Consider the following 17,282-nt stretch of genomic DNA (forward strand, 5'->3'; position numbering starts at 1 on the left):
AAAATTCTTGGCCCCATCATAGGCACTAAAAGAACCAGCTATTTACAGGTGCTCTTAAAAACCACCCCTATAGGTTTGTATGAGAAATTATATGGTGCCTGCTCTGGCACATACAGTGGGGCATATGCCCTTGATATTTGATCCGATCTATTAAATGGTGCTTGACCGTGAAGTCCTTTGCGGGCGGTACGCTGCCTTGATATTTGACCCAACCCAGCGTCTTAAAAAGTGTGACTTGACGGTTAGGCACCTTATAAAAATTCATCCTAGAGATTATAAAAAGTAGGCTGCTGTTGGATCAAATGTCAAGGTGGATGTCCGGGCGTGTACAATTGGGCATTGTGTAAAAATCACAGGTTTATATATACCGGCGTTCCAAAATAAACCGCTTTGCATAACCCAAGCAGTCGTCGCATCGCCCATTCGGCCATTCCCGCTCAAATGTCAAAAAAAAAAAACCCGAACATCGGAACATGGTGTTAATTTCGTGAAATTTTTTTCACAGGCTGTTTCGAACTGCCCCCTTTTTTCATGACCGCCTGTGAAAGTCTATTGTGTAACACAAAAAGCCACCCGCCCGCGCGATATTTCACTCCTCCACCGCTTTTCTTCTTCATTGTCCCTGTCATTTTCTCCCTGAGTCGCCCATCTAACCGGAGAGCATAGGCCCCCTTTTCCGGTCAGAATTAGCCCCCCATTTCCGGCAAGGGTTAAGGTTTTTTTTTTTTTTTTTTTTCATTTTCGGTATTACAAATTGATGGAAACAGATTGAGGAGTATTAGAAGATCTTTAGATTCGATGATATTGAGCTCGGCAACGTGGCCAAGAAGATCATCCGGTGAGAATCGGCCCCCTTGCTTTTGGTATTTAAACCCTAATTTTTTGTACTCTCTGTGAAGAAGCAGAAAATTGTTTAGGGTTTTCTTTCTTGGGGTTTTTGCAATTAGTGTAGGGTTTTTAATCTTCGTTTTTTTTGGAAAGCTTTGCTTCTATTTACTGTAAATCAAAGCAAAGCTTTTGTAAAGTACAGGGTTTTCCATTACTGTGAATTTGTTAGTTTGGTTTGTTTCTCTTCAGTGAAATTTTTAGTTTGTTTTTTTAGTTGCTTCTCTTAGTTCTATAAGGAACTGTTGTAGTTGGTGATGTTTGATGTTTCTTTTCAATACGTAGTTGTCTTCAATGTTTTGACTGTTTAAGACTGTAATGTGCTTATACATGGTAAATTGGTTTGTTTGCTTAATTTGTTTTTCTCTTGTCTCAAATCCTGTTGAGAGTGCTGACTTATCCCTATCACAACCAACAACACACAATTTGAGTTGGTTTGGAAACTCACCACCTATGTCGACCTCTTATAATGGTGCTTACAAGTGACAATCCCCTCCCCTATTGATGTTCTCCACTGGAATCAGTTTTAGAAAACCTAAATTGCCAACCCAAGTACAAATTCCTAATGTGGGAAGTCATATTGAGGAATAAACTTTCCAACCTCAACATTTCCCGGTCCCTTAGCACTCTGCAATTCGGAATAGCCCGTTGTCTTTTGTGCTTTTCTGTTTCTTGTAATTCGAGAATATTCACATGAATGGAGAAAAGAACTCACGATCTTGGGATTTTTTAATTGAGTTTATCTGTTAATAGGAGGCATAGTGTGGTTTGTTTTACTTTGAGTTTTGTGAATTTTCGTCTTTCATTTTTTTCCGTGAATTTTTTCTTGCTCTTTTGCTTCTTGTATCTTATTTACTTTTTATGTTAATTCTAAGACAGATGTTTTCAGTCTATAGGGTTTAGTGAAACTTCAGTGTCTTAGAAGAAGAGAAGAAGAAGAGGAAGGAAAAAGGAAGGTAATTCGTGTTCCTACCATCTTCCATTCAAGATTTCTGTCGGTTGCATTTCCCATTGGCCTATTTTTTTTTATTTCTTTTTTATTTTTGTCAGATTGTGCAGGAGATCACCACTGAGCTAGAGTCCCAGGGTACGTTTGTTGCAATCCTCTTGTTCACTGTACGTGGTTTTAAATTTCCATTGTTGACATTCATTTAGTAATAATTTATTTACAAGAATTGCGCAAAGGAGATTGACTAGTCTATGTGATGAAAATCATCAAATTTATGCCAACAAATTTGTAATGATGATTTCAAAACAAAAAAGGATAATAATTAAAAAGTTCTTACTGATTATTCCATTATGTAAATATCAAAGTTGGTTTTCATTTTGTTCTAATGTATGCCATTTGTCTTAATGCTCCTTGAAATAAGCAAGAGAGGTATATGCTCCTTATATAAATGTTTCATCTTTTGCACGACTTTGGATTATACATATTTGAATGTTTTTGTTGATTCTGTGATATATGGTTGATGGTTTTTTTTTTTTTTTTTTTTTTTTTTTCTGGTTAGAGATTGTTCCAGCTATTGGTTATTTAATTAGTTTATGTGTTTATGTTGTTTTTAGTTTTCCTTGTTTTTTTGAGACTTGGTATAGGTATTATGTGTGGGTGTTAGGTGTTGGGGGTTCCACTGAAAGCAAAGATCCCACATCAGATAAGTAGATGGATGTGGACGGGCTTATAAGGGAATGGGCACCCTCCCCTTAACGGCTAGCTTTTAAGGGTGATTGCTACCCGGATCCCAACAAGTGGTTTCAGAGCCGGGCCGTGGCGACCCCGGTGTGTGCCTCCAAGGGCGGAAAAGTCCCTCGGGGAAGATCTCGGTAACCCCAGTATGCCTCTGAGGATGGTGAAATTCCCTCGGGGAAGATCTCATAGTTCCCATGTTGCCTCCGTGTGGAGGGGCGAGATTGTCCACGCTGCTTCCACATGGAGGGAGAGATTGTTGGAGGTTCAACGTGAAAGCAAAGATCCCACATCAGATAAGTAGATAGATGTGGACAGGCTTATAAGGGAATGTGCACCCTCCCCTTAACGGCTAGCTTTTAAGGGTGAGTTCTACCCGGGTCCCAACATTAGGCTGGTTGGTGTTTTTATGAACACATTAGAGATTGTGCCAGCTATGGGTTTTTTTAATTGAAGTTTATAGGTTTATGGTGTTTTTTCTTTGCCTTCTTTTTTGGAGAATTGGTATAGGTATTATGTGTGGGTGATAGACTTTAATACTTGGGAACTGTGATTGTGTTGACGACTACTGTTGTTCTTTTTTTTATAACTTCAAAATGTATGGCTTGTTTGGATAGTCTGGTTCCTGCAACTAGAGATGTTTTTTTATGCAATTAACTTTTATTATATTATCTAGGAGTGCTTATTATTTTCGAATAGTTTCACTATGCCATAATTTGAGGATTTTGGAACAAGTACCTGAACATAAGTTAGATCTTCACTTGACTCCGATCCATGGTCTTCACTTAGCTCTGATCCATGGCCTTAAATTTAAGTCCAATAATCAGTTCAATGAACTTGAATTGACTTTATAGTTAAGTCAGTACAAGAAACTCGGCATTTTATGTGAAAACATGTTTGTTTCGAGTTTGCGGTATGGATACTAATATCCTTAGAACTGATCTCCTTCATGTGGGTTCTTTCAGTTGTACACGTGTGTTCCACTCGTTATCATTTTGATCTCGAGCTAATCAGGAAAATTGTAATGGATAGAAGTTGGATTCAACTCCCCAGGTATGACGCTCACCACGTTTTTGTTTCTTAAACATGGATTCAATTGAAGCGTTAGTTTAAGATGTCTCACGTGTGTTCGCCTTTGGACAAAATAGGAATGACCCAACGTACATGGAAGGAGTTAAAGAGTTTATAAAGTTTGCATTTGCCAATACAATTCGTGGGAACAAGATATTATGCCCATGTAATAAATGTGTCCATGTTAAAGCGGTTGATCGGAAAGAGGCAGAGGAACATTTATTATGGAATGGGATGCTTAAGGGATACACTAAATGGTATTTCCATGGGGAGGTACTTTCGTTAACTTTTAATTTCATTTAGACTTTATATACTGATAGTCACCGGGAAAGAAATTGTTTCTATGTGGACAGTCTGTTAAAAGGGATGGGGAGGAGCTTAGCCGCGTCAAGAAGTTCAAGATCACCCATACCAAAAAAGATGGGCAGCCCATAGACGCTGCCTCAGGGTCTCCGATTGTACGTTAACTTGTATAAGGTTTATATTTCATATGTTATGTGAAATTGGACATGCTTGACAGGAGTTTTCTTTATTTTTTTTCCTTTTTCTTTTCGGTTTGAGGAGTACCAGACTCAGCATCTCGAGTCTTCCACGAGCAGCATGGGTGCAAGACATGAAGTCTTCTCCCAGGTCGTGGGAGAAGAGAGACGTGGACGAGTGCAGGCGGATGGGTTAGGTGCGACCCCGACTGAGCTTTTGGTTCCATCATCCGACTGCATGGAGTGCCGGAGACAGGTCGAAGAAGCTAATAAGAAAATTGAGATGCTTGAAAAGAAGTTGGCCAATGTAGAGGACAATTGCGCGCAATTAACTCAACAGCTCAATGACTTCATCTCTAATTACATGGCCCTCCAGGTAATCTCTTAATTACATTCAGTACGATTGTTATGATTATGAAATTTCATCTATTGAATCATGTACTTATCTTATTATATGTTAGGCACAGGTCCACGCCACTCCGTCCTCCCCTGAGGTATAAACGTTGTTACCTTTTCATCTAAACAATGTCACTACTTGATTTTATAATTCACTATGTTGATTAAGAATCTTTGTTTGTAAGGTTGTCCTGATGAGCATTGCACAACATGATGTTGAAGTGGCACGAGGCCTTCTTAAATCCCAGGATCCGACGACACTAGTTGCTGGGATACGATTGGGAGAGGGATTCTCTGAAATCTTACTCAAGGTTCCGGTGGTGAAAAATGAACCTTTGGTAAGGCCATACGGACAGGTCATAACTATCATGGATGCCCTTGGAGCATCTGTTGCATGGCCTTCCTTCTTGGTAAGTAAATGACTTCTGTATTTATTGGTGAATGATTAGACATTTATTGAAGGCTATTAATTTGTTCCTTTATTGTTTGTTGTTTTCGTATGCAGGTTAAATTCTCGCCGAGGACTTGAGTGGTGCTCTTCCGTTTTAATTTTTTTGTTGGCCTCCTTGGTATAAAAAATTCATACCTTGCCTTTTCTCCCCTTCTCTTACATAAGGTTTTAGATTTTGTTGAACTTAAATGACTTTTTTCCTACTTCGTTTCTAGTTTTTTTGGGAAGTTTAATATTCTTTAAATGGAGCTTAATACGTTCATATGAACTAAGGAACAACTTTAAGTGTATGAGAACTAAAAATGGCTTTCTCATTTTTACCCAAAAAATGAGAAGCCTTCCCTCTTATTCCGTTAGTTTCATTAGAGACCAACAAAAGGAAATGTAAAATAACATAGTGAAAAAACATATACACTTACTCTTAAGCCTTCCCTCTTATCCCCTTAGTTGCACTCAGTACGATTCATAATTGTGGTGTAATGTGTATCCCCCCTTTGATTCAGAGTCTGAGCTTGATTGAATTTTGGAGAGAGGGTTGCATCGTGTCCCTTCTACATTTGAACGACTTAACTATCTTCAAGTAATAGTTTCTTACAGCTCACCTCCAAGCATCTGATTCAAGTTAATTATTAGCCTTTACATTTTTTATTTTTTTTTGCTTAGTTGTTAGAATACGTTATGGATGCTAAGGAGGAGGGTAGGTTCTTCCATTCATGGGAAATCCAACTGATAGATTAACTAATTTGGGAGCTGGTTTGCCTTCTACTGATGATTGTTCATTCTGAAAGAGGAAATATAAAATAGAAGGAATGCCACCTAACTCGATTTGAAGTTCCTCTGGACATCATTAATGAGAAAAAAGCTAGGGAAACGATACATGAACTCCCTTGTTTCAATAATGGGACTCTACTCTTTATGTGCACTTTTCTAATTAGATGCTAAAGGCTGTTGTAATTCCCAAAAGCTATTAACAGCAAATCAAAAGAGCATTCGATTAAGTGAAGTGCCATTATCAAATCAAGAGAGGGCAGGTATTATCCCTCATTGCAGATCAAGATACATGTTAGACATGGAGTTATTTGATGTCAAAACAATTTTCTTTAATGTATACACAGTAAATGATCTCTAGGATGATTGAAGTTACCTTAGCTAAAAATGCAGAACAAAACAATTTCATGGCAAGAAACATGATAAAGTGTTTGATATCAAAACACATAACCTGCTATAGCCTCCATTTTGATTCATCATTTTTGTATTGGCATCCACACTTGTTTTTTTTACTTCGTGTAAAGATATCATCTATATTCTTTATGCTCAATGTAAAAATATCATGGAAATTCTTACTCATAACTAATTTATTTTTTTGGAATATATTTCAGGGTCCAGAATCCTTCCAATCTTTCCAATGGTTTGACGAATTGAAGCCCGAAGGAGCAAAGGATGGTTGCATGATGGAGCTCCATTATCTATTATCTTCTCCTCCTCCTTCCTGAGACATTTGGGCTATTTGTCATGATACTAGTATTGTATGTTATGGTGGAAGTTGCTTCAAATATTGGTTTTACAGTTTTTTTAGAGGATGTTTTTATTGACTGTGATGGCTGGTGTATGGTTTGAATGTGGTGCTGTATGGAATGCTATTAATTGGTGAAGATGATGTATGGTTGAATGGAATAGGACTTTAAATTGAATTGAATGTAAATTAAATGTTTGGTGACAAAGTGAATGTTAGTAATGTATACAGGTTACAGGTGACTATGTACCCATATTTTTACAAATCTAAATAAATTTTTTCTTTAAAATTATTTTCTCTGGCAGTCCTGGTAGTCTTACAGAAAAAACTCTCATGTTTTACCGGCAGTCCTAACCTCCTGTACAAGTAACTTGCCCGCATTTTAAACCGCAACACAACAGACTTGCATTGGCAGGCATAAATGCAGTGTAACATCTTTATTTTGCACCGCCTGTAGACGTACAAAGTCAGAGATATTAACTTAAATTTTCTGGCAGTCATAGCCGACTGTATTTACGCACATACACATGCAATCCATAAAAACCGTCTGTATAGATTATACTGACACCAAAGTTACATATGATCGTTGGTCATCTGCTGATATAACATATACAGGCGAAATTTAACATGTGTTCTTCTCTTATTCTGTCAGATGTATATTCTGTTGCGATCCAAGAAAGAGAATAATTTTCTTCTCTTTGTAATCTCGAAAGTGTAGTAAAAAGCAACAAGCATGTTATGTTTCTTCTTTTATTCAGAAGCAATAGTTATTGTCAAAGCTTCATTTGAAGTATTTCTTCAATAAGTCACTGAAAAGATGAATTTAAAGCTTGAAAAGTTTTGGAAAGAGAAATTGGACGATAAACCTACTTTTAAAGCTACAAGAAAAGTTAGAAACAATGGATTTTACAATGTGTATTTCGAAAATGCCACCACTATTGAGAAGTTAGAGAAAGCATAACATGAGCCAGCATCAATTTTACATTGAAATGATGTCCTCTCATTTTCATCAACACAAATTATCGCCATCTTATGAAGGAAAAAAGAAAGCTAGCTAGTATCTCAGTAAGTAGTGCCTTGAAAAATAATGTCTTGTTGGAAAGTGTTTTTGTATTGGAAAGATCCTCTTCTTGCTTGACGATATTAATCTATTGCTTTGATACATCATATTTTAGAGATGATGGCTTTCTTGCAAATTTTCTCTAGTGCTTTGACCTAATCTTTTGACGAGTTGACCCCATTTTTTTTTTACATTCATTATCATTTAACACAATTTTCCCATATATTATCATTTATCAACGGTATCTAAACACATTGGAGATTTGATTTCTTACCTTTATACAGCGGATGGTTGCCAAGTGGTGGCAACCATGTAGACGAACCCAACTAGTGTCATGATTGGACTTGGTCAATTTGAGCCAGGTAGATTCTCACCCTTTTTTTCTCTTTTCATTAACTGCATTCCTTATGCTCAGTTTGGTTGGCTTTTGTTGAGAAAAATAGCAGGGAACGTAATTCTACTGATTCGCTGAAGGGTGTTGGTGGGGAATCTAGCGAAATTGGGGAGTTTGACCGCCGGAGATGTCGGGCACTTGTCGATGATGTGGAACCCTCAAAATTCACTTGATGAATTTCTTCAAATTGAAGAAAAAATGGGAGAAATTCTCTAGTAAATCTTATCTTTTGAGTTTTATTAGGAAGTGGCAAATCTTTGGCAAATCTTGGCCAAACCAAACATCTTTTAGATTTGCTCTCAATCTTCCTGTTGACTAATTTTCTTTTGATTTGCTTTTAATCTCCCCTTGACTGCTTCTTCTCCAAATCCTCCCAACATCTACTACCATCCGAGCAGAGCATTAATTACCTAGGAATTTTGTTGTCATTGAATTTTTTTTCCCCACCCAAAATATCATTTTCAACAGACTATTTTTCCATGGAAAATATTATTTTCCAAAATTTTCTTCTGGACTGATATCGAATTAGGAACATATTTTGACAATGAAGCTAACTCAACTCCGCAGCAGGACCATTTTTGATAACGAAGCGAACTCACCTTGTCTTAGTCAGTCGTGCGGATATAAGCTTCCTTTCCTTTGTTTTTACCTAGATCTAAACTGCCGTTATTGACCCTCCTACTACGGTGAATAAAAAGGACAAGATGGAGGCGACTGATAGATATTTCTCCGATCATCCGTCAGTTCAAGATCGCAGATCACGATCCGACTCTCTTGCGATCTGATCTTGATTCTAGACATCGTCCATGGCGATCGGTTCTGGAGGATCGAGCGTCGTTGGTCAGACATTTCATAATCTCTCTGCAACAGTTTTTCTTCTCTTTCTTCTACTTAGTGTTATGTATGTTCTTTTTCATGAGATGGATTACTTTTTGCGGAGTAGTTTTTATAATTTTTATCCAGTATACACTATGCGGAATTGGGGTTTTTGTCACTAGCTTTTAAATTTGTTTTTTTTTTCTAGGGCATTTTAGAAAATCATTGAATGGGAATGACGGGAATTTGTTGTGTCTGGATGATTGGAAATGTTATGAAAGGATCACAAACTCGCAATCCATACTGTACTGATTTTGTTGTTGTTTCTAAGAATGGTTAGGGAACTGTCCTGCTTCACCAACACAAAATTCACAGCTTACTGCTGGACTCATAGGCATAATTTTCAACATTAGAAAAATTTGAGTTGGTTTTTTGCTTTAGACAAAAAATGCTTTAGAGGTGCCTCGTTGGACCAAAAGAAATAATGGAAGTGTGTGATATCACTGAGGGATTCTCAGTTACGTTTGTAGATTTGGTTGTTGGGAGCAGGGGAGTGGAGTGTTATTTCCTTAAGAAAAAATAGTCAGGACTCAGGATATTGTTGTATAAAATGATATTAAATACTCTTTTAATATTTATTATTTAATAGAAATTAGGTTTGTTTCCGCCTATGATCTGTGGAAAAGGTGGGGTGAGGTTTGTTGTAGCATGGATATCAAGCAAAGAAAGGTTCAAGTATGGATGTCACCTGCGCCGGGTTTTTTAAAGTTCAATTTTGATAGATCCAGTCTTGGGAACCCCGGTCCGGACGGCATTGGGGGAGTCTTGAGAAATGATCTAGTGAAGGTTATTTGGGCCTTTGCGGGTCCCAATTGGATGGCGGATTCTTCGGAAGCGGAGCTGCGTGCAGTGCACCAAGGTTTGAAGTTGTTGGCTAGAGATCTTCGAGAGAATGTGGTGGTCGAAGGGGATTCATTGAATGTTTTTCGGTGGCTAAAGAGAACCCAAAAGCTGCCTTGGAGATTTGTTCTATGTCACAAATATCTCTAATATTCTCAAAATATAGCGTTTTTATCGCGAGATTTTGATAAAACAACAAAATCCTGAACTAATCCTGAGATTTTAAAAATATAGCGATATTTTTGTTTTTATCATAAAATATTTCGATAATATCACAAAATTAGCCCGATATTTTTACGATATTTTTATTTTATATTTTTTTTCTTAAATTTAATATTTTTGTATATTTTTAAATAATTTTAATTTTACCCTTTATTTCCCGATACAAACCCGAAAAAATTAATAAAAAATAATATATCCCGAGATTTTCCCTTGCCTAGAAATTCCCAAGAACGACATTTATGACATAGGATTTGTTAGGTTATTCGATGAGATGTTTGATTGGACCTGATCGTGCACTATAGATTTTTGTCATATTCAGCGTTTTGCCAACGAGGTGGTGGATATGTTAGCTCGAGAGGGAGTCTCAAAGGAATCATTGGCTTTATTTGATTCTCTTCCTTCATGATTTTATTTTTGTTTCATCTTCTTTTATTTCCTCTTTATATTTGAGTTTGACCATCCCGGTCCCCTCTTTGTTCAATAAAATTGGCTACCATTCTAAAAAAAAAACGATATTAAAGAATTTAAAATATATAATTGCTCCTTAATGAATATAGAGGCCACTTATTTATAAATCTTACATATAGATACTTGAATATTTAGATTCAAAAATCAGAAAAAATTGCAAGTGGTATAAAATCATTCAGGTAGAGGCTGTATCAAACTCTCAATTGAATCACTGTCATAGTGGCTGATACAGAAGCAATGATAATACCTATTTTACACTCTTGTACATTACTTCTTAGTTGTGAAATTATACCACAAGGACAGAAATGTCCTCAAAATTAGGGCAGTCTCGCATTGTGTTGACACATTTTCATATAACATGTAAAACCAAATAGGAAGTGCTGCGCGCTTCTGGGAGATGAGTAAATGCAAGGTTGAACTGTCAATTATCTCCATTTAGCTTCTTTCTTGTTTGCCAACTTTTTTTTTTTTTTTGAATAATGCTTAATAGTTTTCAGTGTTAATGATTAATAATCTGATATCGTACTACTTGATAATTTGATACTTGATTTTTTTAAAAGTGATAATTTGATAATTGATTGATATTTAGTTATTGTTTAATAACATAAAATTTGTACAATATGATGATGCATGAAGATGTCTAAATAATGTCTAATAATAATTAAATTAAAGGAAACCATTGCTGAACTATAGAAAAGGACAAAAGATTCCTATCCATAGTGCAATTTGGATTTGGCGCATTGCCTATTACAGAAAGGTTAATACCAAAACTCTTATTCTCGAGGGGTTGTGCATCTACTGATCTACACAAGACACCAAACCTAGGATTAAGATTTGTGATTTTGTAGATGATAGTGATTTTTATGGCTTAATAATGTCACATGAATTGCCATTTCAAAAAAAAAAAATTTAAATAAATAAATAATGTCGCATGAATTGGAATGAGAACTAGATGTGAATGAACAAGAAATGGGATGGAATGGTAAAATCAAATTTGTTTGAACAAGTAACACTCACTTTACAAATACTGATCTAACTGGCTAGAATATGTGTTTGAAAGTTTTAGTTCAAGCTAAGCGTCCTTCTTTTTTTCCTTGTTTTCATTTTCTTTGCCTATAATAATTTTTTCTAGAATGTAATAAATTAATACCAAGAAAGATATACATGAAGCCAAGAAGGCAGCAAAGAAAAATAAACAAAAGGTCATAACTTTACAAAAGTTCATCTCTTGCCAAACTGGGAACTCTTTACATGTAACTCTAAAATTTGCTAAGGAGTGAGAGTTTACTTCCCAATGAATATTCAAGAAAGAAAACTCCATAGAAGCAATAATATCCATCATCTCCCCAAAGAAGCATCTAAATCTCCAAGTGGCTTAGACGTCCTACAAAAAAAAATCTCCAAGTGGTTCAGACGTCTTTAAAGCCACCTGAGAGTATTGAGAGAATCCCCTCCATCCAAAGCGTAGAGGGGCTTAACCGAGGGATGAGACTGATCCCTCTCCACACAGCTTTGACCTCAGCTTTTACCATGTCACTCTCGTCGCAACTACAAAGACATGTGAATTCTTCCATGGGAGAGATTGAAAGGGTGTCTAAACCGATCAAATACACAGTGGGCATGGATAGTTGAATTCTGCAAAAACTTTTTTTTATAGGGATTGAGAGTGTCTTCATTTTTGGAATGTTTGAACTTGATCTTTATTCGGAGGGATGGTATGGATAAGAGAACCTGACTATGGGCTCACGATGAGGTTTTTTCTATCCGTTCTTTCTACAAACATCTCTTGTTGGCCGCGGCTGCCTCATCAGCTAGCACTACATGGAGGACTCCTGCCCTTCCTCCCTAGAGTTTGTGCATTTGTTGGACAACTTATTTAAAAAAATATTGCTTGTAGAATGAACAAGCAATATTCTAATCAGATATTATAGACTATAGGCTATGATCCTAAAAAAAAATTATTTTCGAGGGATGCTCCAAAACCGTGACTATTATTTCATTAAAGATACTTCCTCTGCTAGTATTGCCTAGGGACTGAGAGGAAGAGGATTTTCCAAATTCATTTTCTTCTCTTGTTCTCTTATGTTATTAAATTCTAGCAAATTGCCATTAAAATTGAAGTCTCCAAAAGGATATGGATGGTTGGACTTCCTAGTGGCATCTGAAATGGAGCAACTAGACAAGAGAGGAGAATATAGATCCAATCCCACACGAACTAACTACGAAGTTGTTATCTAGAGTTGCATGGAGAAGAGTTGTACATATTGGATGCTTGAGACTCGATAATGATAGAAAAGGCCTTCAGAATAAACATGGCTTATTATCAGTTCCATGAAATTCTACCCTTAGATGAGGAGGGCCTTTCGAAATACATTTTAAGCTGCAGGACTTGTGCAAGCCAGGTCACACGAGGTTCTGATCCCAAGTTCCCAACTTAGCATGTAAACCCAACAAAGTGTCTTTTTGGGTCATAAGTGCCAAGACTCCCCCTCAAGGATAGACATCTTTCTGCGGCCTTGGAAATTTCGGTGGATATTCTATAAAATCACGGAAACATATGGAAACACATGCAAATGATGGAATTTTAAGATGAACCCATAGTTTCAAAAATTCCCTGCATCATTGTTTACTCCCCCGAGTCGACTCCTTTTTACTTTGGTCGTGTTCTTGTTTGAGTCCGCATTTTGCCCTACAAAGTCAGTAAAAAATCCTTTGACTCCTTCGAATTATGATCACGTCAACCAAGTTCTCAGCCACGTCAATCAAATACTCGACCGCATTGTACCAAGTCAACTAGGATTTGCTTTGGATGCATTTTAACCTGCATCCGCATTTTGAAACACTGGATGAAACTTTAGGAAATGCTAGAATAAGGACAAATACACACTTAGAAACCATCACATTAGTAAAACAACCATCCATCATTGAACACCTTCTGTCATGTGTTGTCTATAATTCAGTACATACCGCATTTCACATTCATATAAATATAAAATATGTATATGTAATACTTTTTTTTTTTAAATGAAATTTATATTTAATACATATACCACATTTTACATACAATTCATTTTTTTTTGAAATATTTACATACAATCCATATAAATATAATTATAGAATACATATTGATATAGTATACCACCAACACATGATTTTGGTTTCGAAGTGAGTTTGGGTTTCGTTATCGTTTCGATGTGGATGGAAATGGAAACATTTCTGTCATCTCGTGTCAGTTTCGCTAGAAATTTAAAACCATGCCTGCAAGAGTTATGGTGGTGAGTGGTGACCACCAAAAAAAATAAAAAAATAAAGAAGGCTATGAGGAGGTAAAAGAAATGAGAGCAGGAAGAAAAGCATAAGTAACTTTTCTCATAGCAGTTGGTCCTGTTTCTTTGATAATTGAACAGTGTTTGGCTTCTTGGTCATTTTTTTTGAAAGTATGACAACAGTTGGTCCTGTTTCTTTGATAATTGAACAGTGTTTGGCTTCTTGGTCATTTTTTTTGAAAGTATGACAACAAATATATTAAAAGGAGAAAAAATTACATAGAGGGTGGATGTTGCCTCTATAATAGTTTCAACACTCCAGATGTAGCCAAACCATCGGTTAATTCGTTAGTGTTTCACGGGATGCAAGGCAAAAACAACTAAAATATGTCTACATCTCCACGACTTCATCAATTCAACATCACTAGAAGAGAAATAATCTACATGCCTCATGCGTTAGAACATTAGTGATTATCTAATGTTGGTACTGTAAAAATTTCTCTGTCAGACATTTTGCCTCTGCATGAAATTTGCTTTTAATTTCTGAGCTGAGACTAGAAGAACCTGTGAGCATTTGGTACTTCCATAAGTCACTCAATTTGGGAATGGTATATTTTAAGTGCTGCGGCTTCTTGTAGAGTACCAATACAACTAGCATGTTCAGTGTGCTGCTACTATGAATGCACATTTGAAAATTTCAGTCCCCTATGTGCTGCACACCATACCCATTTCTCACTGTTAAAAGCATTCTTTCCTGCTAAATTTTATAATTCTGTTGACATCAATAGCACTTTCATTCTATTTGCAGTTCCTCGGAACTTCAGATTGCTGGAAGAACTCGAACGCGGAGAAAAAGGGATTGGAGATGGAACTGTTAGCTACGGGATGGATGACGGAGATGATGTCTACATGCGTTCGTGGACCGGCACTATAATTGGTCCTCACAATGTATGATGATTCCTTTTGTAACCACATTAAAAGATCTGCTGAAATTGTTCAACTGTATTCAATATCTGCTCTGATCACTCCTGTTTTCACTGTTATGCAGTCTGTTCATGAAGGGCGTATCTATCAGCTCAAGTTGTTTTGCGACAATGATTATCCCGAGAAACCTCCTAGTGTTAGGTTCCACTCAAGAATAAACATGACCTGTGTTAACCATGAGACGGGAATGGTGAGGCCGGGGATTGTTCCTTCACAAACACATCCTTGCACTTGCACTTGCACTTGCACATGTACTCACAATGTACTCAAATGGCATTAATTGGGTGGCGTAACTGAATTGGGCTTGGGCAAGTGTGCAGGTAGAACCAAAGAAATTTGTCATGCTGGCGAATTGGCAGAGGGCGTACACTATGGAGGACATATTGACGCAGTTGAAGAAGGAAATGGCATCGGCTCATAACCGGAAATTAGTTCAACCACCAGAAGGTACTTTCTTCTAGTTCTATGCTGTATGCTTGATGTGTTGAACCTTTTGACGGGCAGGGTCGTTATATGTTAATCAGCTCAATCACCATCATGTAATAGAATGGTTTGCTTAATTAATTAAGGTTGTGAAGTAGTGAAATGATCAGACCCAAGGAGCAAGTTAATTCATTCTGTGCTAGTATCTTACTTGATATTCGTGTTCTTAAGTTTTTCGGTTTGGTTGGAACCATTAATGAAGCATCCTTTGTTCATATCTTTTTCTTCACTATGTTCTTGAGGATCAAGTCCGACCATCTCAAATGGGAGAGGACATCTAATAACTAACAAATCAGAAAGCACGAATTGGTTTTGCAAACTAATTACCAGTGTAGGGTATTACTTAGTAAATGTTATGAGTACTCTGAACCAGGTTGATCAAACCCATCAAGAATTAGACGACTATCGAAGGTCTCACCAATAACACTTGTTGATTTACCTTATCCCATGGCCATTTTACATCCAGTCTTTGTTCCAAGACAGCAATCTAGCAGTATCTACATTTTCAGTTGGTTGTTTCAGGGCTCTCTGATTGAGCATTCTTTGATCTGAACTACGTCTCTTTTGTAAGTAGAGCACCTTTTTTGAGCTGCATGAAACAAGAAATTTACCCTGGTAATTCATTCCTTCCCGCTGGCGTAGAACTTGTAATTATAATTCCCTTTTTCGAAAATTAAATTCAACATTTAGCGAGTTTTACTCTGAGTGGGGTTGCTGCTTCTTTGAAGTCAATGGTCAGAAAGAGTCATGCCCGATTGCCATTGCAATTTGGGAAATGGTACATTCGCCCCTTTTTCTTTCTTGGGCTGCTCGCTTGTAGTGTAAAAAGGTGGCCGAAATTACACTAGAGGGGTTGGCTCAGGGAAGAAAAGGGGGGAAGAAGGCCAACCATGCTGAAAAAAATAAGGAAAAATTGCCAATGGGGGACACCAAAATACAAGAATTGTCAATAGGGTTCACAATTTTGAAAAATTGTTCAAGAGGGTTAATAACCCCCTTTTGAGAGTTTGATAACCCCATTTAGAGGGTTGATAACCCCCTTTTTAGAGACTTGATAACCCCCATTCGTCCTTCCCAATTTTTCAAAAGTACGCCTCGCAATTCTCGTATTTTGATGTTCCCCATTGGCAATTTTTCCAAAAAATAATGCATGTATCTTTTTCCAACTATAGTTTCAAGTTTCAACCCCGTGAGTCAATTCCTTTTACCTTGACGGGTTCTTTTTGGAATCTGCCTTTTATCCTATGAAGTCAATCAAAACTCTCCTCTCTCTCTCTCTCTCTCTCTCTCTCTCTCTCTCTCTCTCTCTCTCTCTGCTTATGGCCGTGTCAATCAAGAACCCTCCTGAATTTGTCTTATTCATTCAATTCAATTGAGACAGTTATCTCTTGAAAAAGTAAGCCGTGAAAATGGCTTTTGCAAAATTGCCTAGACATATCTTATACTTTTGTTATGCTCCTTGCATGTATATAATTTGGGATTTGCTAGTCAATTTTGCCGAAAGCCTTAGGGACTCACTTTGGCAGCTCACTTTTGCAGGAGAGAACAGCCACACAGGCTCACTTCTTAGCTGTCTGTCTTATTGATTCAATTCATATTAGGTGGCTGTTCACTCCTGCAAAAGTGAGCTGCCAAATGGCTTTACATGGAGTTACTTAGCAATTCCCATATAATATTTCGAGAAATGAATCCTATAGCTGGAATCTCTGGGAATGGTGGGGCGACGGCATGGTTTTAAATTTCGACCGGATTTCGGTGGGGACCGAAACTGAAATTTTCTGAAATTTTGAGAAAATGGCATTTAAAAAAAATAAAAATAGATGTTACAAAATTTCGGAATTTCGGTCCCAAATTTCGAAGCTTAATACCAAATCTCAGGTCCGAAATAGGTACCGAAACCGAAATTTAAAACCTTAGGCAACGGGGATAATGAAAGTAGAAGATGTAAATCCCATGAAAACTTTGGGACTGCACTGGGAGTTTATTTACTGTGAAAGCACTGTAGTTAATTTTGTGTATGAAATGTAATTGCATTCAGCTAAAATTGAAAAACAATTGTTTGAGTGCTGATTCTAATGTACAAACCATACCTGATGATGTATTCAAAGTTGCACTTCTCAAATTCTGAAGTTGTTGTTCAACCTTCTGCGTTTTTTGATTTTTAAAATGGTTTCAAAATAAGAATTTACCAGTATTAATTATTGTGTTTC

At 36.9% G+C, this 17,282-nt stretch overlaps 2 protein-coding genes across 7 annotated transcripts; both read left to right on the top strand.

The window, feature by feature from the left end:
• The first annotated feature begins 341 nt into the window (after positions 1-341).
• Positions 342-6,687, top strand: LOC143887243 (uncharacterized). Of its 6 annotated transcripts, none has more exons than XM_077391358.1 (11): positions 360-838; positions 1,775-1,841; positions 1,936-2,001; positions 3,535-3,622; positions 3,718-3,913; positions 3,994-4,098; positions 4,211-4,495; positions 4,581-4,613; positions 4,701-4,925; positions 5,021-5,084; positions 6,346-6,687. In XM_077391358.1, exons 4-10 carry the CDS (start codon positions 3,594-3,596, stop codon positions 5,042-5,044), a joined length of 897 nt encoding a protein of 298 aa, XP_077247473.1. In that variant the 5' UTR covers positions 360-838; positions 1,775-1,841; positions 1,936-2,001; positions 3,535-3,593; the 3' UTR covers positions 5,045-5,084; positions 6,346-6,687. The 6 variants fall into 6 exon arrangements, with proteins under 6 accessions (XP_077247471.1, XP_077247470.1, XP_077247475.1 ...); XM_077391357.1 differs by having other exon boundaries at positions 1,936-1,972; XM_077391360.1 differs by lacking the exon at positions 1,775-1,841 and having other exon boundaries at positions 359-838.
• A 1,908-nt stretch (positions 6,688-8,595) lies between these two features.
• On the top strand, positions 8,596-15,287 carry LOC143887945 (ubiquitin-conjugating enzyme E2 variant 1D-like). The gene is made up of 4 exons (XM_077392194.1): positions 8,596-8,773; positions 14,414-14,553; positions 14,654-14,779; positions 14,910-15,287. The coding sequence occupies exons 1-4, from the start codon at positions 8,740-8,742 to the stop codon at positions 15,048-15,050; spliced, it is 441 nt and encodes a 146-aa protein (XP_077248309.1). The 5' UTR covers positions 8,596-8,739; the 3' UTR covers positions 15,051-15,287.
• The last annotated feature ends 1,995 nt before the right edge of the window (positions 15,288-17,282 follow it).

This window comes from Tasmannia lanceolata, unplaced genomic scaffold (assembly GCF_043159265.1).
Source record: "Tasmannia lanceolata isolate RefF3 unplaced genomic scaffold, GAP_Taslan_0.1 ptg000012l, whole genome shotgun sequence".
NCBI classification, from domain to species: domain Eukaryota; kingdom Viridiplantae; phylum Streptophyta; class Magnoliopsida; order Canellales; family Winteraceae; genus Tasmannia; species Tasmannia lanceolata.